The sequence below is a fragment of the Crinia signifera genome, chromosome 1 (genome assembly GCF_055691185.1).
Source record: "Crinia signifera chromosome 1, ASM5569118v1, whole genome shotgun sequence".
Classification (NCBI taxonomy): domain Eukaryota; kingdom Metazoa; phylum Chordata; class Amphibia; order Anura; family Myobatrachidae; genus Crinia; species Crinia signifera.
The window spans coordinates 379064463-379090426 of record NC_139217.1 but is presented as its reverse complement, the minus strand read 5'-3'; the positions used below and the strand labels follow the sequence as shown (position 1 = coordinate 379090426).

Sequence of the window (25964 nt, the reverse complement as noted above, 5' to 3'; positions counted from 1 at the left end):
AAGTTAAGCCCACATGCTCCCGGCATGAATGACACCCTTCTTCTGGCCTTTTGCTCACAGCTTAATTTAGCGGATCCCTGGAGGATACACCATCCCCTTCACAGGGAATATACTTTTTTCTCACACCCACATTCCTCTCACTCACGGATAGATTACATACTTTTGGCTCAACACCTCCTCCCAAAGACCACTCATACCTCTATCAAGGATATTGTTATTTCCGACCATGCACCTATTTCACTAGCACTTCAACTTACCATACCCCAATCTTTTTCAAAAAGCTGGAGATTTCCTGCATATCTCGCGCAGTCGGAAGACTTTCTTCTACACTTGCGTCATGCTTGGCGTTAATATACATCCGACAATTCGGCCCATGAAACAGACCCCCCGTTATTCTGGGGAGCTTCCAAAGCTGTCCTTAGAGGCCATATAATATCCTATGTAAACTCTAAACGTAAGAAATTCTCAAAACAATTATATGTTTTAAGTTCCTCACTTACAGAGGCTTATAGAACCTACAAGTTGCATGACGATCCCACTCATAGAGAAGCTTATATCACAGCAAAAAGACTCTATGACACCTTTCTCACAGAACAGGCCCAAACGCAATATAATTACCAAAAAAACAAATTTCATCGCTGGGGAAACAAATCAGGCAGATTGTTGGCGAATCTCGCCAAAGGACAACAGTCTAAAACTTGGGTTAATGCCATTAACAACTCCAACAAAATTATTACTAATCCTACAGAAATATGCGAAGAGTTTATGCATTACTATAAGAATTTATATACTGCTGAAGCTGACAACGAGTTGGAAGGCTCTTCTTTCTTACAAAAAGCTAATTTGCCAACGCTAACCCAAGAAGAAAAAGACCTTTTAGACAGCCCAATAACCGAGATGGAACTCACAACTACCATTAAATCGCTCCCTAATGGCAAAAGCCCCGGCCCTGATGGGTACGGCCCAGAGTTCTACAAAATGCTTAGTGCAGAATTAGTACCTACATTGACCAATTTATATAACCACATCCTCTCTACGGGGGCAACACCTATTAGATTTAATGAAGCTAAAATCATTGTAATCGCAAAACCCGGCAAAGACCCCTCACTAACAAATTCATACCGTCCCATCTCGCTCCTAAATCAAGACCTCAAGATCCTGACCAAACTCATGGCTAATAGATTGCAACAATGCCTGACACGCCTGATTTCACCCGCACAGCTGGGCTTTATCAAAGGCAGACAGTCAGTGCAAGGGGTACGAGCAGCTATTGCGGCAATCTCACATACATATTCTCACCGTGAAGAGGACAATATTATTGTCAATTTAGACGCAGAAAAAGCGTTTGATAAGGTAGCCTGGCCTCATCTGACCAGAGTGCTGCAATACCAAGGCTTTGGAAACATATTCTGTAGACTTATTTCAACCCTATACAATACCCCCACTGCACAAATACTGGTTAATAATATGCTTTCGTCCCCTTTCCAGCTGGAAAGAGGCACGAGACAAGGATGCCCCCTCTCTCCGCTACTTTTTAATCTGGCACTGGAACCCTTTCTTAGAGTGATCACCCAACTGCAGAACTATGCTGGCATTTTGGTGGGCAACAGAGAACTGAGAGTCATAGCTTTTGCGGATGACCTGCTGGTCTTTCTATCCAATCCAAGCCGTGACATTCCCACACTAATATCTACTATTAATAGTTTTTCCTCTTTTGCTGGATTCACAATCAACTTTGATAAATCAGAAGCTTTGGCTATATTTGACAAAGTGAAAACACATATGAACACCTCTCTCCCTTTCAAATGGGCTACAACAATACCTTTCTTGGTATAGACCTTACCTCGCGCCCTCGTGACCTATATTCTCACAACATCACTCCAGTTTTACATAAAATACAAACGGAACTCACTCTCTGGCAGGACCTACCACTCAATTTGCTGGGCCGCTGTAATTTGGTCAAAATGGCAAGTTTTCCCAAACTGTTATATGTCTTACAAATGACCCCCCTTTTAATAACCAAACCAGACCTGGCATCTCTAAGAACTGCTATTTCACGCTTTATCTGGCATAGGAAACGCCCGAGAATTAGCTACAAAAAAATGACACAAACGCCTTCTAGAGGAGGCGTTAATCCACCAGATATCAAACAATATAACCTAGCTTGTCTCGCGCGCTATGCTTTGGACTGGATTAGGACATCTAGTATTTACACAGATGTAACATTAGACTCACAATTATGCCCTCCTTACACTCTGCTATATCTCTTACACGCTAAACCTTCCCTCTTGGAAACTCTAACACAAGACAATGTACTCATACTCTCGACTGTGCGGGCTTGGCAGGCGATTCGAAAATCTTTAAAACTCCAACAGCACTACTCCTTATTCCTACCCTTGCTAGGCAATTTAGACTTCCAACGGGGGCTGGCTCAATCCCCTTTCACAGAATGGAAACGCGCAGGAATTGTAGTTTTGCGGAATCTATTGGATAGCTCCAACACTCCACTTAAATTTGCAGAGGCTTCACAGAAGTATGATCTACAACCTAGGCATAGATTCGCATATTTCCAAGCATCTCATTACCTTCGCTCTATACTACCTAAACTACATGCTCAAGACTTCACAAATCCCCTTGACTCCTTACATCGTACCACACTATATTCTACTTCTATTATCTACTCCCGTATTCGCACAGAACTTGATCCAGAAACAGAAATCCCAGAGATAGTCAAGTGGTCAACCCAAATTCCTTCATACTCCCCAGAGGCAATCATGAAAGCTTTTCAACTTAATCTAAAATTAATCCCGGCAAGTACATATCAAGAGATGGCATATAAGATGCTCCATAGAGCATACTTGTCGCCTAAAAAACGACATATCATGGGTATCTCAACAGACTCTAAATGCCCAAAATGCTTTACAGAAAATGCTGATATTATGCAATGCTTCTGGGGATGCCAACATATCCAGAAATTCTGGAAAGACCTCTGCTCCTATAGTACAACGACATTAAATATTTCCTTCCAATGCACCATATCTTGGGCAATCTTTGGCTGTTTAGCTGACCAGCCCCAAATCCCTAAATATACTAAGAAGCTTGTGGTGCTCCTGTCTGCAGTGGGTAGAAAAGCCATACTGCAGCAGTGGATTCACACTGCTGCACCCACTGTTGATATGGCCACGGCGAGACTTTTATTTCTATTCACCATGGACTGGCTTGAGACAACCCTACACAAAGAAAAACTTACGCCTTCCCTCTTCCGCTGCTGGGAAAAATTCATACAAACTCTACCCCCCCAAACTAAAATAGCACTACGTAACTGTTTCCAACACACTACATGGTACTCTTACCAACTACTAGCTAATAACGACCCTATTCCCCTTTAAACAATTACTATACCACCCCCTATATCTTATCTGACCTATACTGGATGGATTCTTTGTGGATGGATCGATGGCTCCCGGACATAGATTGAAGGTGACATATTATTTCTTTCTCTTTTTATTTTGTTTAGTTCTGTTAACTATTCGAGTTATAGTTCAAAATAAATACAAAAATGTTTGTTTCATGCTATACTATAAAAAAAAATTTTTGGCACTTTTGGGCACCCACTGTACTCTTCTACAGAATTTTGTTGTGTAGAATATATATCAGGAATCATTAGGCTGATATGACACTCTGCCCATGTATTACCTCTCTGTCATAGGAATAACTAGGAAAACTCATAGAGACAACACAACTTCAATATCGTTTAATATCACTTCACATGTACTATATATTGTTGAGCTATTACAACCATCATTGTACAGATATTTGATGTCTCAAAGTATTCTGTTGTCTATGTACCATGTTTAATGTGCTGACTCCTAATAAAAACATTTTGGAAAAAAAAAAAAGAAATCCCATCTTTGTAAATAAACCCCTATTATTGCTTTATTATAGAAAATAATTCTGTTAGACCAAGATTAATAATGTCCACAGGGTGTGCTATTGCTGTTTAGCTGCAACTGCACATATACAATAAATAGTTATACAATTTGGGTGCAAAACAGTGCCCCCTTCAGGCTGGAATAAAGTCCGATATACTGTAACACCTAAAGGGACAGAGAAAGTTTCCTTGTAAACATCACATTTCTAAATCACAATAACCAATCGGTCCTTCCTTTCACTGTCTGTTCTGTATTAGGCTGATAACAGTCAGATTGCTGAGCGTCAGTATGGTTCAGAATACATTTTAACATTTATTTAAATATGGGCAGCACGAATGGTGTAATATTTAGCAACAATGTTTTTTAATTCCTATTTGTCTTACATCCCAAAAATATACTGGTTATTTGACCATAGTTTGTATGTACAGATGGAACCGGGCTCATTCAGGTTGGGGCTGGCGATCGAATTGCCAGCCCCAGCCTCCACCATCTGCTGCCAGCTGCCAGAAGGGGGTGCGCGCACAAGACGCTCTCGTTCATCCAGAGCTCCGCGTCGTTCCCTATCGGTCGTCACCTCCCCACACCCTCCTCCCCCCTCAACCCTGCCTGTCTCCCTGGAGCAGAGACAAGTAGGGTTTCTGATCCCCGCCGCCGAGTGACAGGGATGCACCTACGTGTGAGACGCCCGCGCATACCAGTCAGATGGATGCCTCTGAGCCAGCACTTGCCAGCTAGGACATTCTGGTGAGCGCTGGAGCTGAATGAGAGGGCTCCATCTGTATGTGCATGTACAAGTTGTAGGGAATATAGGCCCTTATTCTGGTTCGCTCACAAAGGCTTCTCAAACGGACAAACCATGTGCACTGCAGGGGGGGGGGGGGGCATATGTAACATGTGCGGAGAGAGTTAGATTTGGGGGAGTTATTTTGTTTCTGTGCAGGGAATATACTGGCTGCTTTATTTTTACACTGCAATATACAGATCGAGCCGGCCTCTTCCTTGCATTGGCACCGCCGCCCGCCGCCTCCCCGCCCGGTGCCCCTCGCCGCCCGCAGTCCCCCCTATCCCTGCCCGTCTGAAGTGGAGATGGGCAGGGACCCGCAGCGGCGCCGTCCTGAAACTGGGACGTACGTGCGTGTGAGAGGCACGTGCATCCCAGTCAGATGGAGTGCCTCTGTGCTGGCGATCGCCAGCGGAGACAAGCTGGTGATCCCCGGCCAAAGAAGAGAGGCGCTCCATCTATAGATCTCACTTTGAAGTAAAACCCCACCCAAATCTAATTCTATCTGCACATTTTACATCTGCCCCACCTGCAGTGCACATGGTTTTGTCCACTTGAGAAGGAATTTGCCTTTGTGAGTGAACAAGAATAAGGGCCATAAGTTGTAAGCTCCACTGGGGCAGGGACTGATACCAATGCACTATGGGGTCGAATTCGGGGTTTGTGCATGCGCAAATATACACATACGCAAACCTGTGAGCGAACGGCTTTGGTGCGTTTCATACTTGCGGGGCTGTTCGCTCCCAGAGGGGCAGACAGGGCGTGGCAGCATGGAAACGTCCAGCATTTCATGGGCTTGCCGCTTCCCCATAAAAATGCTAGGTGTTTACATGCACCTATATACAATAGATAGATAGATAGATAGATAGATAGATAGATAGATAGATAGATAGATAGATAGATGCAACATGTAATTCCTGCATATTCCACAGAACTATACGACTAGGAATGAACACAATATTACAATGAGATTGGGCAATCACATAGACGGCCTGCACAAAAGCTGACTCACCCTCTGGAAGTAAAACGTGACAGGAAAACTAACCTTTTCTGTGCAGCGATCCACACATTTGTCAACAGACATATTCAACATAATGCTGCTAACGGGCAGAGCCAGAGATATATTGTCTGGCCGACGGAAACATCCACGAAATATAGCACTGCCATCTGCAATTAAAAAAGTGATAGTCATTCACAATAAATCATCTTGGGAATAATTACAAGGATCACAAAGCACTGACTGCAGCACAATATATTGGCTGTGCTCTTTTTCCACATTAACTAAAGGGTAGTGTAGCAAGACATTTGGTTCCAAATTGCCAAACTCCAATATTTTCCAGATGAAATGCACACGCCCATATTACACATAGCTTTGCCATTCTAAACACACGTAACCACCACACCCTGGCATTACCATATCATATTCAGTCAAACAACCATTTAAGCTTCCAGACAAGGCCTAGTGGGCAGTACGGATGGTGTAATGGTTAGTATTACAGCCTCACAGCACTGAGGTCATAGGATCGATTCCCACCATGGTTCTAACTGTGCAGAGTTTGTATTTTTTCCCAGTGCTTGCGTGGGTTTACTCCGGGTACTCCGGTTTCCTCCATTCCAAAAATATACTGGTAGGTTTATTGGCTTCCAACAAACAAATTAACCCTAGAATGTGTGTGTGTGTGTGTGTGTGTACATGTGGAAGGGAATATAGATTGTAAGCTCCACTGGGGCCGGGACTGACATGAATGTTCAAATATCCTCTGTAAAGCGCTGCGGAATATGTATGTGCTATATAAGAAACTGTAAATAAATAATAAGTAGTGGTACCAAGAAGGGGGAGGGAATGGAGGTAGTAATTACCCAGGGCCTGGCTTACCGGAGGTCCATGCGAGTCCCCTCCCTTTCTTAACAGTCCGGGGAGGCTGCTGCTGCCACATAGTACAGCACCCTCCTCTGCCTGTTAGCGATCACACTGATCATGCCCCCTGCCCCCTCATTGCATCTGCTCCTTTTTAACATGTATGGTCACACTGTGATTAGGTCATGCATCCTGCATTACCAGGTCCCGGGCATATTCTCTATGGCCCTTTATGGACCTTGTCATGGTCCTCAATTCCTGAAGGTCCTGCACTGACACCATGCTTCAAATAATGATGAAATGAAGATAAAACCAAATTCATCAAACTGTCAAGCATGGTGACCAAGAGCCCTCACATAGAAATAGATGGGCAGCAGCTATGGTATTTGCATGGTCATTTAAAATAAATAAGCCTTCATTTAGCCAAACTAACATTCAATAGGCTACACCCCCCCCCCCCCCACACACACACACATATAATTCTTCTTGTACATTTTTGATGATGATGATGATGATGATGATGATGCTGTAAGTATATTATAAAAGCATTTTGCACTGCAAAAAATGAAATAAATTATATATATTAACGTTCTCTCTTTTGAGAATACTTTCCAAGATTTCAATCAGGAGCATTATTAGACTGTACAAAACGTAATTTACATAAATAATCCTGAATATGTAAATTACTCCTAAAATATCCTAAAATTATAGTCAGGGAATATGTATAATAATCCCCTTCCACTGCCCCAAAAAATGAAATGCAATTGACTATTGTTGCAGAACACAGGTTTGACATGTTGATAATCACTAGTAATGGATAAAATCGTGAAATATACTATAGTCTGTTTGAAACTGTAACTAATCCAGTGAGAAATCATTTAATGATACATTCTGAAAAGCACATTTTGGAAACTACATAAACACTTCAGCGATTCTGACACTTGTTTTTGACATTTAAAATGACGGTTTATTTTGTCAGTTTGACTCAGGACTGTTGCACAAATCCTCCTGACTCTTTGCTGGCAGATAGACTTGTCAAGCTTACGCTTCTTACTGGTGCAGAGATTTTTCATGCAGCTCTTTGAGTCACCTCAGACCTGTGGCTTTAGCACTCACAAAGTAATTGAACAAGGAAGATAAACTTTACAGAATACGGAAAACCGTGTTCAAAGATGTCAACTTCAAGCAAGTATTTCTGTAAGATTGTGAGATGGTAAAGTACCAACTGTATCAGCTGCTATATCCCATATATCATCAGTATACGAAACAATGCTAAATTCATTATATACTGTATGTTGTAAGATATTCTGGAGGAAATGGTAACTATTGTAAAATGTCACATGAAGCATATACATGGGCTAATCATCTGCACAGGCTGTAATTCATTGCTTTTAACCAGGGTTAGGGGTCTACTGTAGGTGTTCTGCCTTGGAGGCCAATAAAGTGGAAGGAGATACAGTTCCAGCCAATCAGCTCCTAACTGCCATGTTACAGGCTGTGTTTTAAAAATGACAGGAGCTCTTTGGTTGGTACTTAATCTCTGTCCACTTTATCTCTCTCCAAGTACATACAGATGTGTCTAGATACTAATCTGCGGTGTATTGCAGCTTTTATAGTAGTGCCACATTCCGCAGATGCCAGCTCCTTGTGCATTCTCAATGGATAGCTATGCCGTAATCTGTACTTAAAAAGTGAAGAAATGGAATGGTGCGCTAAGCAGCTCTGAAATACTTCCAAAATAAAATGTGACACCTCACACATACAGTACCAAAAACAGAACTTGGTGTGTCTCTGAGCATTGATACTCTAGGAGTTGGATGTTCCCCAATTTTCAGGATAGTTAGACCCAAAAGAGAGAAACAAATACAACAGGATATTGAAGTATTGTTAAAACATTGAATCTAACAACCCGCACCGTTGAAGGTGGTCTACAAGGAAAGTAGACTATTGAAGCATTTGGAACAACATTTGCCTATGATGACATGTGTTGTTCCAAATGCTTTAATAGTCTACTTTCCTTGTAGGCCACCTTCAACGGTGCGAGTTGTGACTATGATATACTCTGGAATTGCAGATTCAATGTTTTAACAATACTTCACTATCCTGTTTATCTGTTTCTCTCTTTTGGGTCTAACTATCCCGAAAATTGGGGAACATTCAACTCCTAGAGTATCAGCGCTCAGAGACACACCAAGTTTTGTTTTTGGTAATGCCATGATCTGTGTTCACATTGCAGCAACACAGTAAAAGGACACATCTGTATTTATTTATTTATTTACAGTTTCTTGTATAGCGCAGCAGATTCCGTTGCACTTTACAATAGTAGACAGTGATAAAATAAACTGGGTAACAACAGACAGACTTGAAGGTAGGAGAGCCTTGCTGCAAGCTTACAATCTATGGGGACATAGGAGGGAAACACAAGGACATCAGTAATAGCATAGCAGTCCCACCAAGTTACAAGTCCAGAAAGGAAGCTATATAATACATAAGTGCCTCAGAGGGTTATACGTGTGGTACTTAAATATGATAGGCTTGCCTGAAGATAGTCTTGTAAAAAAATAGGCATTATTCGCTACCAAAATACAGAATTGGGGCAGAATTAACAATGATAAAAATGAATAATCAAAATAATAACATTTGGGGAAGGCCATCAATGTTGTGCCTAGGGGCTGCTGCTAATCCCCCACCATGGGTGGGATGCTGGACATTACCCAAAAATGGGACTGTCGGGCGAATATCGGGTCAGTTGGGAGGTTGTTTTTTCAGAGATAACTTAATTATTTAGTATCATGGTTAAAATAGGTATATAGTCAGTAGCAGTGTATTACCCCTTTCATGACGCATCTCCGATCCGGATGACGTGTCGACTCAGATTGAGGTGCAGTGTGAAAGCAACAAAGCTTATAACCCATGTTGACCAACCTGGTAATTCAACATGGCTTATAAAAGGGGTTAAACCCGGTCACCCTCTGTGTAACGGATGTTATACAGAGTTTAACATGAAAGTGCAGGAGCTAAGTCAGAGCTTGGGTTGGACCCGGGATAGAGATCCCAGGTCCGACCCAGCACAGCGATGTGAAAGGGTACAAGAGATTCTTTTTATTTAATTATTTTTATTTATTTATTTATATTTTCATATTTTCTAACCTGTGCTGTATTGCAGCCATCATGTTACTGTATATCGCTGGTGACAAATGATTAGTTATGCACAGGGACATAACTAGGTGTGTGCCATTGGTGCCTTCTTCACTGTGGGCACACACCTACTGTGCAGAGCTTCTGTCTTCACAGGGGAGGAGAGCTATAAGGACTCAGCACATGTTTCACAGTGAGGGATTGCGTCAGTGTGATAGAGCGCAGGTCGCATGGTGAGGGATTGCATCAGTGTGATAGAGTGCGGGCTGTGGGGTGAGGGATTGCATCAGTGTGATAGAGCACAGGTCGCACAGTGAGGGACTGCATCGGTGTGATAGAGCACGGGCCATGGGGTGAGGGATTGTATCAGTGTGATAGAGTGCAGGTTGCAGGGTGAGGGATTGTATCAGTGTGATAGAGTGCAGGTCGCACAGTAAGGGACTGCGTCAGTGTGATAGAGAGCACGGGCTATGGGGTGAGGGATTGCATCAGTGTGATAGAGCGCAGGTCGCAGGGTGAGGGATTGTGTCAGTGTGATAGAATGCAGGTCGCACGGTGGGGAATTGCATCAGTGTTATAGAGCACGGGCCATGGGGTGAGGAATTGCATCAGTGTGATGGAGCGCAGGTCGCACAGTGAGGAATTGCATCAGTGTGATGGAGCGCAGGTCGCACAGTGAGGAATTGCATCAGTGAGATAGAGCGCAGGTCGCAGGGTGAGGGATTGTGTCAGTGTGATAGAATGCAGGTCGCACGGTGGGGAATTGCATCAGTGTTATAGATCACGGGCCATGGGGTGAGGAATTGCATCAGTGTGATGGAGCGCAGGTCGCACAGTGAGGAATTGCATCAGTGTGATGGAGCGCAGGTCGCACAGTGAGGAATTGCATCAGTGTGATAGAGCGCAGGTCGCACAGTGAGGAATTGCATCAGTGTGATAGAGCGCAGGTCGCACAGTGAGGAATTGCATCAGTGTGATAGAGCGCAGGTCGCAGGGTGAGGGATTGTGTCAGTGTGATAGAATGCAGTTCGCACTGTGATGGATTGTGTCAGTGTGATAGAGTGCAGGTCGCACGGTGCGAGAGGGCCTCAGTACTATTATATGACCATGCCCCTTACATATGAAGCAATGGCACTACATTTTTGGACGTGCGCCTTTGGCGCGCATTGTCCCTATTTCAAGTACATTGGGAGCACCAGTTCCCTTTCTGGCACAGAGCACCAAAATGTCTAGTTACGGCACTGGTTACGTAATCCTAAAAAGGTTGTCTCATTACTGTATCTCACAAATGAAGCAGCTATATCTTGTTACAGACCAAAGTACTTATGTAAATTCCCTGCTGTATATGAGATAGAGTAGACAGCATTCTTTAAGGTGCCAATTTAGGAATTCGGCCCCAGCCTCAATGGTCGGGGTTTGTGCATGCACATTTCTGCGCATGTGCATACCCCGGCACTGAACGATTTTGGCGAGTTACACACTCGCCAGTCCATTCATTACAGGGAGGGCCAGGGGGGGGGGGTGAAAACAGGGCGGGGGCAGGGGAATGCCCAGCATTTTATGAGCATCCCCATGAAAACGCCAGCCGATGCCTTCTAGGGTGGGCGGCTGACATCACAGGATTTGCGGAGGAACTAAAAGTCAGTTTAGACTTTGATATCCAAAGGCAGGAGAAATTATTCGATGGTTGGTGACCATCGAATGATTTCTCCTGCTAGCAGCCACATGCGTGAACACATGCCCGGGTGGCCCTTCAGGACACACTAAGCAGTGAATGGCCGCTGCATAGCCAGCCTTGCTAAATCAGTCCCTAAATCCACTGATTCAGTAATAAACTATACTATTCCCCCCTATCTATTACACATAACAGTAGTGCTACAGTACATGCAAATTAACTTTGTATGTATTTGATTCGCATGGAGGACCGATATTCTGCATCTGCGCATGCGCATTTCTGTGCATGTGCAGACACAGTGTGTGTGCACCCACGGCAAACTTTCAGTTCACCGGGTGCACGCACCCTACAAGCCGAGTGGGGGGTGGAGAAGGGCGGGGGGCTGGGGGTTCCCATTAGAATATGGGAACCCCCAGCGTTTCATGGGCGTTCCCATGAGAACGCTGGGCATTCTCAGGCTAATGAGGCTGTGACGGACATGCGGGGAGCGGGCAGCTGACATCACCAGATGTCAGCTGCCCGCCCTGTCCTTGCACAGAGCGCCCGCAGTTTAGAGTGACTATATAGGTCTCTCTGAACTGCGTGCGTGAGAGAAATCCATTCGATGGTCACGACCATCGAATGATTTCTCCCCGTCTACAAATGGATGATTATGTAAATTATCCATTCGCAGCCGTGCGAGGGGTACTGCATGCAAGGGGGGCAGCCGGCACTGCGGGCAGAGGGCGGCATCTGATGGAATCGCAAGGCTGCGGATTTCGCAGCCTTGCGCGTCAATCATAATAAGGGTCAATGAATCTAACATCCAAGTCACAAATTATTTATTTGCACTGCAAATACCTTTAGGTACTTATGTAGTATCTGGGCATCCGATTTTGTGATTGTATGCCTTACCTTAAGGCATACAATCAGATGCGATGCGATGCGATGCGATGCGATTTTGCAAAGGACTCAATGTTAAGAAGGTCCTGTTTCAGGGGCGTGGCCTGGCAGCCATCTTGACGGCAGCTTTCATCCGGAGCTCCGTGAGACGCTGCAGAAAATCAGCAGCAAACTGCAGAATCCCTGCTCTCCGGACCCCTCAGCCTCCACCCGCCGCCGTCGGAACACCCGTGGAGCCGCCCGAGCTAGTCGCAGAGCCGGGGAGGTGATACAAAACCTCCTGCAGGCTGCGACGCTCGAGGCCTGTCAGCAGCGCCCGCCATTTTGGAAGGACGCGGCCCCGCAGCACTCAGCTTACCGAGCCCCAACATAGAAGCATCCTCCTAAGAAGCGTCTGACGGACACCTGGGTCCCCGACCAGCACTTCCAGAACACACTGAAAGAAAGGTACTGAGGATTATTATAAAGGGTACAGCATAACGGAGACGCTGATACAACACCCATACCCCACAAGAGACAGCGCCCTAACCTGCTACCTGTTCCATCACCTCTATCCCCTGTACCTGTAGAAATAATTACTGTTTCTTATTAAAGCAGAGAAGGAAAACAATATTCCTCTTACCCACAGCTAAACTTTCACTGTAAACTGAAGCCCTTCCCCCCCTCCTGCAGTGTCCCAGTTAATAGTGAGTGAAAGCACACTCACATACATAAGAATACAGAGAGCTAAAGCCAACCACTCTCTGGATACTGGGGAGGCAATAGAGACTGTTCTAACAATTATATCAGAACTAGAACTCCAAGTGCACTTCAGAAACGATAATTAAAGTGCTGACAGGGGAAAATACTCATACTGGTACAAATACCCTTATACCTGAGAGACAGCCACAGAAAATGAAGTAAAAAAAAATAAATCAAAGTGTTCCACTCCGGAAACGGCTACAGAATAACCAAGGTGTACAGTCTAAACACCGCCTGATACCCATATTTTCCAAACCCCTCTAAATAACTACACAATGGAAAGGATTAAAACAACCCCACTCCCCCAACGCTCAGCGCAACAGAGCGGGATACAGGTAAAGAGAGGCCCTGGGAACTCAAAATCTGCAGAGGCAGAATCATCACTCCTGCCTGCACAAAAGAAAGCTACGCCTGATAATCAGGATGGTGACTCTGAGACACAATTTACCTCTAATCCTATTCCATTAACATACGACAATATGGTAGACGCAATTACTTCTACTATGGCACCCTTACTGGCAAAAGCGGTAAACGACATCACTTCCCAACTACAAAACCTTACACACAGAGTAGACATAGTGGAAAATAATGTTGGAGCCATAGCACACGATCTAGCTGGAGCCCAACGGGAAATAAAACGACTCGAGAAAGAAAATTACAACATCATAAATAAACTTGAAGAAATCGAAAATAGGTCGAGGAGGAGTAATTTAAGATTAATAGGACTACCGGAGTCTGTTAAAGGGCCGGCCTTGGATCTCTTTGTCGGGGAAACTCTCCCACAACTGCTAAATGTCAAAACAGAATGCTCATCTATGGTAATAGAGAGAGTCCACAGACTAGGCCCTCCTCCACGGCCTGGTGACACTCGACCCAGAGTTCTCATCTTCAAATGCCTAAGTTATGTCCACAAAATGACTTTATGGAGAGCCTCAAGGAAAATCCCGAATTTAAAATGGGAAGGTAATAACCTACGCCTGTTTCAAGACTTTTCGGCAGAAGTCACTAAAGCCCGCAAAACTTTCTCCCCTATTTGCAGCAGATTAGTAGCAGAAAAGATTAAGTTTGCCTTACTATATCCTGCTAAATTGAGAATCTTCTACAAAGACTCTCAATGCGACTTCACTTCGCCAGCAGACGCCATTGACTTTCTTCGTAACGAAATTCATCACAATGGTGAAAATATCTCTGATACTCCTTAAAATACCCTTTTACTGGGAATGTATCCTTTAATATCCAGGTGAAAAATGGACTCACACGAACAATATCACATATAGTCACTTCTGGTTGAGTTCTGCCTTTAGTTCAAATTTGCAAAAGATTTTGTTATTTGATGTATGGTTGTTGACCATAATTTGTCACGCATATCTATTTCGATCCCTCCCCACCCTTCACCGTCCCAACCCTCTACCCCCTGCTGCTCCATTAAACCCTTTCCTTACCTCCCCCCCTTCCTCACCCTCACCCCCCATCCCCTCCCTTTTCCCCCTCTACACCCCTACTCTCCTTTTTCGGGCGGTTTAGTCTGTTTTAGTTTACTTCTCAGCCGATCCGGAGGGAGCTCTCTCCCGGATCTTAATGGTTAAGTGTGCAGGTCACACTCTAGTTCTTTTTTTGCTTCTTTTACTGGGCCGCGGCCTGGCAAATGGCTATGGTAAAGTAGATAGCTCGATTATCGAGCTCCGAGATTTTGAATGTAATTTTACTGTATATTGTTGTCTTGTCTTCCCCTCCCTTCTGTCTTTACCTCACCCTAACCACAGTGATCCGACTACTACTAGAAAGGTGCAACCAATCAGGTATGTCTACACGTTCTTTCAATTATTATGTAAGTCATGGCCGAATTAAAGATTGGATCCCTCAATGTGGGTGGTTTCAACTCCCCTGCTAAAAGACGTAAGATCTTAGTGTATGGAAACAAACTAAAATTAGACATTATGTATATTCAAGAGGCCCATCTTATCCCCTCAGAAATGGTCAAGTTGCAGATGTTGGGGTGGAAAATGATAGCTGCAGCGAGTTACAATTCCAAATCTAGAGGAGTAGTTATTTTGATAAAAAGGAATATTCCTTATGAACTAATCAAAAAAATAGAAGATCCGGAAGGAAGATATGTAATAGCTCAGATAACTCTGCATACGCAATTGTACACCCTATGTAACGTGTATGCACCCACGACATACAAAAAAAGTTTCTTTAGATGCTTAATTAGAGATCTAACTCCTCTTATGGATACGAAGATGATAATATGCGGGGATCTAAATTTAATCTCTGATGCCTATTTAGACAGATCAAATACACGCACATCGACACTACCTAAATTTGGTGTCCCGCAACTGGCTACCACACTAAGACTTATCGACATATGGAGAGTGCTTAACCCCACAGCTAGAGAATATACATGCCAATCAGCTGCCCACCACACCTACTCAAGGATTGACTATGTTCTTGGGTCGGAGACCTTGCTCCCGGGAGTCACAGCCACTGAGATTGAACCAATTGTAGTCTCCGATCACTCGCTTGTCTGGTTTAAACTGTTAGTGACCGAAGAACCTTCCGCCAGATCGGCCTGGCGATTCCCGAATCACCTTCTCACATCAACTACATTTCGTGCCAAGTTAGAGGAGGACTGGAGAGAATACTGCATTAATAATCAGTCACATGCTGACTCTAATCCTTCTCTTTTTTGGATGACTGCCAAGGCAGTATTAAGAGGAAATATACTATCCTATGTAGCTAAGCTTAACAAAAACTACTCCTCCGCCTTCCTAAAACTCCAACAACAATTAACGCTAGCATACTCTAGATACCAACTTAATCCCACAAACATTAACCGCCAATCATATACCACGGCCAATACACATCTAAATGAGTATCTACATAACAGAGGTAACAAGCATCTCTATAGTATTAACTACCGCTACCATAGTTTTGGCAATAAAACGGGTAAACTATTAACTAACATGTTGAATGGTACTAGGAGCCCGGATACGGTCCAACCCCTTAGACTGGATAATGGATCATTGACTTCCTCTAACTTACAAATAGCCCAGGTCCTGAAAGACTTCTACTCTAACTTATATGCACATAAATCTCCCCCTACTGTATCCGCAGAACATGCCGAAGCCCCACCCTCTTCATTATACTCCAAGATCACCTTTCCAAAACTTCCTATAGTTAAAACTGCATCACTCTCAGATCCAATAACAACGGAAGAGGTTGCCCAAGTGATAAAGAATTTGAAAAAAGGCAAAGCCCCGGGCCCAGATGGCTTTGGAAATAGTTTTTACAAGATGATGGGAAATCAGATAACTCAACCCCTGACAAAAGCCTTCAATCATATTTTGCAAACTAAATCCCCCCCTTCCCTTTTTAATGCAGCCTTCATTAAAACCCTTCCAAAACCGGGAAGAGATCTGACAAACCCAGGATCTTACAGGCCGATCTCTCTGTTGAATTCTGATTATAAAATACTAGCAAAGATTTTAACAGAGAGATTAAAGCCCCTAATGCCTTTGATAATACACCCTGATCAAACAGGCTTTATAATGGGAAGACAATCAGTGGTGAACGTGCGTAAAGTAATAACGGCTATATATAAAATGCAAGATATAGATAGCCCTCTCCCACCCGGCATAATCATGTCCATCGACGCAGAAAAGGCCTTTGACCTTGTCCTGTGGCCCCACTTGTATAAATCTATGGAATTATTTGGCCTTCCGGAAGAGTTCATCAGCTACATTAAATTACTCTATCGTAACCCAGTTTCCCAAATAGTTAGCAATAGACAGATATCAGACTTTTTCCAGTTATACAAAGGAACCAGGCAGGGGTGCCCCCTATCCCCCCTTTTATTTGCCATTGCTATAGAACCACTAGCCCTTCTCCTACGCCAATCTGAGGGATTCACAGGCATTTCTATTAATAAGTACGAACTCAAGTTATCACTCTTTGCTGATGACATGATCCTATATGTTACAAACCCCCAAACATCGATACCTACCATCTTAACCTTAATCCAAGACTTTAGTCAAACATCTGGCTACAAAGTTAACTTGGACAAATCGGAGTTGCTTCTAATAGGTAAATTCCCGGCAGATGCTTTTAATAATCCTATTTTTAATAGATTCAAGGTAGCCCAAACCCAGATAAAATATTTAGGAGTAAATATAACAAATAGAACCGAAAACCTATACAAGGCAAATTATCTGCCAATCATATCTAAAACCCTTACACTCCTAGAAAATTGGAATCAATTACCCCTCTCCTTACTTGGAAGAGCAGCGGTAGTTAAATCTATTGTATTCCCCAAAATATTCTATTTTGTACAACTCCTCCCTATAGCCCTGAAGCAAATTGACATACAAAGAATTAACTCTTCAATATCTAAATTCCTGTGGAAGGGCAGAAGGTCGAGAATTGCATTGAATAAATTGACGCTACCTAAAACACATGGAGGACTGCGAATTCCCGACTTTAAAGCATACACGACTTCGGTCCTATTCAGATACGCAAGTGACTGGTTATTAGAACAATCTGTATACACTGATAATGAGCTAGATTGTGCAAACTTTCACCCACTTTCCCCGGCAGCTTTACTGCACCTGAGACAGGCAGACATACCAAAGACACTATTAAACAACATCATTTTTAAAGACACTTATCTAAACTGGCTACATCTACATAAGAAATTAAAACAGGATCATCGTGTATCCCCTTACATTCCGCTTTGGGGTAACCCTAATTTCCCCCCCTCTCTCTCTAATGCTACAATTCTGAAGTGGAAGCGCAGTGGCTTGTCTCTCGTGACCAAGGTCTTCGACCCAGGTGGCGGGGTCTTACCCTTTAACATACTAGCACAAACTTATTCATTACCAAATTCCCAATTTTATCTTTACCTCCAAGTAAGGCACTATGTTCAAACGCTAAATTTTCCATTAAATAACATCTTCACTCCACACCCAATTCTCAATATCTTGCGCTACAGAACTTCAGGAAAATACAGGCTCAGCTTACTATACCCACATCTCTTAGAAGCTAACCTCCCAGTAGATAGTCAAATTAAAAATTTGGAAAGTAAATGGCAGCCCGAGGTAACCTTTACAATAGATAAGCAGACGAATTATATAGAGAATTATTGTGCGTTAACTAAGTACTTACCCTCGGCTTATCTCCAAGAAACGCACTTAAAATTCATACATAAATCTTTTATAGCTCCAGCCCAAAGGAAGTACATGGTAGCAGATGACCTAGGTCATTGTTACAAATGCTCAATGGCAAATGCTAAATTCCTACATTGTTTTTGGGAATGTCCTAAAGTGCGCAGATTCTGGAATAAAACGCTAGTCTATATTAATTCCATAATGCAAACGTCTATTGAGATGATACCTGAGGTCTGCCTCTTACTGAACTTTCAATCCGCCAATGACTACCCTAATATATCACAAAATATTCCTTTTCTAGTACTAATCTTCACTCTGGCAAAGAAACTAATTTTAAAACACTGGATTAAAAAATCGGCACCTAGTATCCAGGAATTGAAAGCTTTAATTTTACAATACTTATATTTTGACCTAAAATCCATCATAATACAAGAGAATAATTCCCTATATAAATTTAAAAAAAAATGGCACAACTTCATAACATCTTTAGATCAAAACTCCAGACATATTATACTGAATTACTTTGAAGTCTCCTCATGGAGCAGAGTTAATCCCCTGATATTAGGAGAGTCTGCAGGATAACAGGGAACATAGTAAACCTTCTTAATTAATCCCCAAACGGCGGATACATAACGAATGCATGAACCTGCCTCCCACGAACTGATGACCTCCTCCATTGAATGGGACCTAGTACAACACGTCGACAAAACCAAATTAAAGACACTCAGAACGAATGAGTAATACTTCAGTTTATGATATACGATTGGCAATGCACAAACGATATTAGTCTCAGCGATCACTGCTACTCTTATCTCTATCTTTACCCTACCCTTCTTCCCCTCCCTCTCTGTCCTCGTTAGTGTTTAATATGTAAGTTGGTTTATTTGCCTTGCTTGTTTAGCTTAGAATTGAAATCGGGCGATATAAGCTTATAGTATATTGTCGATACCACCCTCTCACTGGAACAACTTACAACCCCAGGAATCCCTGTAATACAGTAGAAACCCTGAGACCCTTACCAGACTTAAATTTAGAAACCTTTCAAATAAGCTGGGGTATTACGCTCTTCGCTGTTACTCATATTATTCAAAATTCAAGACTTATTGCACTGGAACATTCCTTGCAACAGGGAACGTTATACCAAAGAACCAAGATTAAGCATAATGGGCCCTAATATAACCCGTAACGCAACGTGAGAGGGTGACAGACATGTGATATATTTTCTTTTCTTTTTTTTTTATTTTCAATAGTTATGTTTATGTCTAGACACAAAGTAGCAATGCTCTTAGATGTACTGTTTCTATACATGTTTGGACTGAGCCCTATTGCTATGTATACTCTAGAGATCTGAAGACAATGAGATTTTGAGATTACTATGTAACAACGAAAATATATCTTATCGTTTGATAACTGCCTGAGTTTGTTCATAATGGCACTATGTTTGTACTAATTTCAGACTTGAAAAACAATAAAAAAGTATATTAAAAAAAAAAAAAAAAGAAGGTCCTGTTCATTTCCCCACTATCCAAGTGGGCATAGAGTTGATTTTATATAGCGTGGCGAGCGCAGCGAGCCACCGTGCCCGAAGCGTGGCGAGCGAACGCATATTTCTTAAAAAGTATTCTGTGTCCCCTCGCGGGGCTCGGTGGCTCGCTACGCTCGCCACAGGTTTATATCCAACTCCATGCCAACTTGGATGGTGGGGAAAGGAAAAGTACCCCTTTTTCCCATTGAATTCTATGTTAAAATGGACTCAGACCATTTTAACATTGAATCCTATGGAAAAATCTTGACCATCGCATCGCATACGATTTGGTCGCATGCGATGCGATCCGATCCGATTTCTAAATCGGACGCCCAGATACTACATAAGTACCTACCTTTATAATCCTGATGTGTTCATTTGCCTAAGTTACTTATCAAAATGTAAGCATGTGTTAATGACTTTTGCATATCTCAAGGATTAATAGCAAGGCTAACTGCATAACTAGAATATATTATCAGGCAGCAAATTAACGGAAAATAAGGAAAGACAGGTACGGTGCATAATCATTTTTATTCATTAAAGGAAAAAAAAGTTCCTTGGTGTCAAAGGTATCATGTTAATTTTGCAGAACAGACAAATAATGAGGTAACTCCCATTCCATTTGTGATATGAAAAAAAGTATAATTATGCTGAAATGGAAATTTAAATCAAACTAACTAAGACTTTTCAGTGGACTGAACATAAAATGTGGCATGCTTAAAAAAGTATTTTGACATTTAAATGGTCATTTTAGAGGTATATTTATAAGAGAACACTTCTTGTGAACAGTTAGGGCTATAATTAAAATTAAAATGATCAAACATATTTTAATCGCAGTCATTACAAAGCTTTCTGTATTGTTTGGTTGTCACTAGGTCTGCAGTCTGTATTGTACACTAGCATGCTACCTGAATTGCATAATGCTCACTGCAATGCTGTTGGGATCAGTATGCGTGAGCTGCAGAAGGATAATCAGAAGACCAACAGCGATAAGTAACCCTCCCATAGCCTAACCCGTACCCTAATCTTAAGTTTTCCCTAGTGCCTAACCATAAAAGGCTGCCTAATGCTACAACACCATGAATACTAAATCCCCAGACCCAGGTCTGTTGGTGAGGGCTCTCGTCCTCCTTCCATTACCTGGAAGCCACAACTGCAGCAGGTCTTCTCCTCAACTCAGCACACGATGCTCTGTGCCGGGGACAGTGTGGCCAGGAAGGCACTTACAGTACTATTTTGCTATATTTTATCTTATCGGTACATCGCTATGCCTCCCTTGATTTGGCCACCCCCAGAGAAATTCCTGGGCCCGGCTCTCTTCTGTCCTTGATATATGACTTTCTTCTAGGTAGGTACAGTACAGAGAGCTGCTCAGGCAAGACTGAAAAATAATAAGGCTTGGACCAGAGACCATGGATTGATAATAGCTGATCCAGATGGGACTGAGGACTCTGGACTTGGCAATAGCTGAAATGACTGAGACCGGAGACATTGGTCTTGGAATTAGCTGAAACGACTGTGACCAGAGGTACTGGTCTTGGTAGTAACTGAACCAGCTGGGATCGGACATACTGGTCTTGGTAATAGCTGAACCTGCTTGAACCGGAGACATTAGTCTTGGTAATAGCTGAACCCGCTTGGACACAGGCATAAATGGCATAGAAAAAGGTTGAGCCTATAAACAAGTCTCTACGTGACATTGCACAAGCAATCACTGACTGCCTGGAATCCCCCTTTATAGCCCTTGGTAGGACAGAATTGGTGGAGAGGAACAGCTGACCGGCCAGACTTATATGAGTGGCTGAGACCACATCAGCTGACTTGCTTGAATATGGAGGAAGCCATGGAAAGCCTGAGACACAAAAGCAGCATGAGTGCTGCGCACCTCTGTCCCTGATGGAGACCCATAGCCAGAGAGAGGGGCAGAAGGTTAAGAATGTGGCTTATTGCCACCTGGACATGACACAGAAGTTTTGCAGATCACATGAAGCACAATTGATCACATATATATATTTTACTAGATATCGTCAATTGTTTATGACATGTCAAATGTTTTCGCCATTGATGGGAAAAGCTCCCTACTGTTATGTCTGTTTCTCTTTCCATGTATATCACCACTAGGGGCATCAGGCACCTGTGGACTTATCTCTCTGTCTCCAGACTCTGAGGGATCAGGTGCCTGATGATTGGAGGCAATCTGCTCAATTGGACACCTGTGAGTGGTCTATTTAGTCCTCCCCAGACCAGCACTCAGGGCTGGTCATTGTTCTATGTTCCTGTTGTGGAAAGGAGTGTTTCCCTGTGCCTTGTATCTTGTGCCTCGTGTATTGTGCCTCGTGTATTGTGCCTCAGCCTCAGCCTTTTACAGCCATTACCTTGTGTCCTGTGCCTTGTATCCTGTGCCTCGTGTATTGTGCCTCAGCCTCAGCCTTCTACAGCCGTGTCCTGTGCCTCGTCTCTTGTGCCTCAGCCTCAGCCTCCTACAGCCGTTGCCTTGTGTCCTGTGCCTCGTGTATTCTGCCTCAGCTTCCTACAGCCTGTGCCTCGTGTCCTGTGCCTCGTGTCCTGTGTCTCATGTCTTGTGCCTCAGCCTAAGCCTCAGCCAACTGCCGGACCGCCTGCATCTGTACCCGGTACCTCTGTGTTTATTCTGCTATCCAGCCACTTCGTATTTTTGTTTCATAAAGTTTGTTCCTGTTTTCTGCATCAGTTCCTGTGTTCTTCGGTTTTTCAATAAAACACCCCGCATTCCCCTGCATCAGTTTGTTCGTTGGTTTTGTTTTTCCTGGAGCACCAAGGGTTAACCTAACAGAATGACCAGCCAAAACAGACAAGAGAATACTAAGGATCATGTCAGTCTGGATTCTCTAATTAAAACCTTGTGTGCAGAGCTCCCAGGTGTTTGCAGGGTTGCTGATGACTCCTGTGAAAAAACTGCAATTAACCCTTTGCATGCAGACATCATTTTATTGCGTATTCAATTGACTCAAGTCTGTGTCTTTTTTCCTGACTTTCTGAAGAAAATGTCTGCATTGTTACAAGTTTATTCTGCTTCTGGTATTCCTGGACATGTGACAGCAAAACAATCCTCCATACCGCAAGAAGGGCCTACCAGTTATTCCTGTCCTCAAGATACTCTTTTACCATCTATCGATATGGCTCCTAATATAGTCCATACACTAACTGGTGGTCCTCGTGCTCCGCTATCGGTTACAGAACGTGCATTTCGCAGGAATAACTTTTTGTGTTTATATTGTGCCAGCCCTGAACACTTCTTGAACTCCTGTCCTCATCGCAGGCCTAAAATTGGGGAACTTCTGGCCAATCCTCAGCCAGAGTCTCTACCCAGAGCTGCCCAGCCAGAGTCTCTACCCAGAGCTGCCCAGCCAGAGTCTCTACCCAGAGCTTCCCAGCCAGAGTCTCTACCCAGAGCTTCCCAGCCAGAGTCTCTACCCAGAGCTGCCCAGCCAGAGTCTCTACCCAGAGCTGCCCAGCCAGAGTCTCTACCCAGAGCTGCCCAGCCAGAGTCTCTACCCAGAGCTGCCCAGCCAGAGTCTCTACCCAGAGCTGCCAAGCCAGAGTCTCTACCCAGAGCTGCCCAGCCAGAGTCTCTACCCAGAGCTGCCCAGCCAGAGTCTCTACCCAGAGCTGCCCAGCCAGAGTCTCTACCCAGAGCTGCCCGGTGCGATGTCCCGGTCTCCGCCAGAGGGTCCGATGTCCCGGTCTCCGCCAGAGGGTCCGATGTCCCGGTCTCCGCCAGAGGGTCCGATGTCCCGGTCTCCGCCAGAGGGTCCGATGTCCCGGTCTCCGCCAGAGGGTCCGATGTCCCGGTCTCCGCCAGAGGGTCCGATGTCCCGGTCTCCGCCAGAGGGTCCGATGTCCCGGTCTCCGCCAGAGGGTCCGATGTCCCGGTCTCCGCCAGAGGGTCCGATGTCCCGGTCCCCGCCAAGGAGCCTGATGATCCGGTCCCCGCCAAGGAGCCCGATGATCCGGTCCCCGATGTCCCGGTCTCCGCCAGAGGGTCTGATGTCCCGGTCTCCGCCAGAGGGTCCGATGTCCCGGTCTCCGCCAGAGGGTCCGATGTCCCGGTCTCCGCCAGAGGGTGCGATGTGCCGGTCTCCGCCAAGGAGCCCGATGATCCGGTCCCCGCCAAGGAGCCCGATGATCCGGTCCCCGCCAAGGAGCCCGATGATCCGGTCCCCGCCAAGGAGCCCGATGATCCGGTCCCCGCCAAGGGTTCCGTCTGTCTAGCCCCAGGAGAGGGTTCCGTCTGTCTAGCCCCAGGAGGGGGTTCCGTCTGTCTAGCCCCAGGAGGGGGTTCCGTCTGTCTAGCCCGTCTGTCTAGCCCCAGGAGGGGGTTCCGTCTGTCTAGCCCCAGGAGGGGGTCCTATCCAGCCCCAGGAGGGGGTTGCTATTGCCCTGGCCTCTGGGTCAGAGGACGCTATTGCCCTGGCCTCCGGGTCAGTGGACGCTTTTGCCCTGGCCTCCGGGTCAGAGGATGCTATTGCCCTGGCCTCCGGGTCAGAGGACGCTATTGCCCTGGCCTCCGGGTCAGAGGACGCTATTGCCCTGGCCTCCGGGTCAGAGGACGCTATTGCCCTGGCCTCCGGGCCTGAGGATGCTATTGCCCTGGCCTCCGGGCCTGAGGACGCTACTGTCCTGGCCTCCGGGCCTGAGGACGCTACTGTCCTGGCCTCCGGGCCTGAGGACGCTACTGTCCTGGCCTCCGGGCCTGAGGACGCTACTGCCCTGGCCTCCGGGCCTGAGGACGCTACTGCCCTGGCCTCCGGGCCTGAGGACGCTACTGCCCTGGCCTCCGGGCCTGAGGACGCTACTGCCCTGGCCTCCGGGCCTGAGGACGCTACTGCCCTGCCCTCCGGGCCTGAGGACGCTACTGCCCTGGCCTCCGGGCCTGAGGACGCTACTGCCCTGGCCTCCGGGCCTGAGGACGCTACTGCCCTGGCCTCCGGGCCTGAGGACGCTACTGCCCTGGCCTCCGGGCCTGTTGCCTCTGTGACTCCTGCACCCCCTGGTCTTGAGTCCGCTCCTGCTGATTCCGTTGGGCATAAATTGAGGGCCGCCGTGTCGGCCGTCAGTTGCAATGTTTTTTCTTTTAGAGCATTTCCACCCGATGTGCCAGAGGTCCGTGAGGATCCACCCAATGTGCCAGAGGTCCGTGAGGGTCCACCCGATGTGCCAGAGGTCCGTGAGGGTCCACCCGATGTGCCAGAGGTCTGTGAGGGTCCACCCGATGTGCCAGAGGTCCGTGAGGGTCCACCCGATGTGCCAGAGGTCCGTGAGGGTCCGCCCGATGCGCCAGTGATCCGTGAGGGTCCGCCCGACGCGCCAGAGGTCCGAGAGGTTCCGCCTGACGTGCCAGAGGTCCGAGAGGTTCTGCCTGACGTTCCAGAGGTCCGAGAGGTTCTGCCTGATGTGCCAGAGGTCCGAGAGGTTCTGCCTGACGTGCCAGAGGTCCGAGAGGTTCTGCCTGACGTGCCAGAGGTCCGAGAGGTTCTGCCTGACGTGCCAGAGGTCCGAGAGGTTCTGCCTGATGTGCCAGAGGTCCGAGAGGTTCTGCCTGATGTGCCAGAGGTCCGAGGGGTTCCGCCTGATGTGCCAGAGATCCGAGGGGTTCCGTCTGATGTGCCAGGGGTCCAAGAAGGGGACACCAGTACCACAACCCCAGGCATAGTCCTCGATGACACGGGGTATATTCCCGGAACTATCTTTTTTGATGGGAATATTTCCACGCTTAATGCCTTTTTCTGCCAGCCTTGGGAAGGTACAAATATGGAGGAATTGATTGGCCATATGTTGATGAGGTTTAGAGGGGAGGCACTGGCATGGGCGAATTTTTTGGTGGAGTCTAAAGATCCAGCATTGCACGATTTGGCTGCCTTCACTGAAGCAATTACCAAAAGGTTCGGTCCACCGGAGGTTTAGGACATTCTAAAAGACTCCCTCCAGGCCGCTGGGCTCTGTAAGGCTGCCCCGTCGGGTACTAAGAGAAACAAGAAGAACAGGAGGAAAAGATGACTCTTAAGGCGTCTGGAATCCGCCTTCTTCTGGGGGGCATTATGTTATGTCTGTTTCTCTTTCCATGTATATCACCACTAGGGGCATCAGGCACCTGTGGACTTATCTCTCTGTCTCCAGACTCTGAGGGATCAGGTGCCTGATGATTGGAGGCAATCTGCTCAATTGGACACCAGTGAGCGGTCTATTTAGTCCTCCCCAGACCAGCACTCAGGGCTGGTCATTGTTCTATGT

General features: G+C 45.4%; 1 protein-coding gene across 2 annotated transcripts in view; it reads right to left on the bottom strand.

The window, feature by feature from the left end:
* WSCD2 (WSC domain sialate O sulfotransferase 2) overlaps positions 1 to 25964 on the bottom strand; it is a 273923-nt gene that overhangs the window by 91294 nt on the left and 156665 nt on the right. For both annotated transcript variants that reach the window (XM_083151445.1, XM_083151446.1), the window contains exon 5: positions 5759 to 5880. In XM_083151445.1, coding sequence (XP_083007571.1) covers positions 5759 to 5880 — 122 coding nt within the window. The remainder of the gene's footprint in view (positions 1 to 5758; positions 5881 to 25964) is intronic.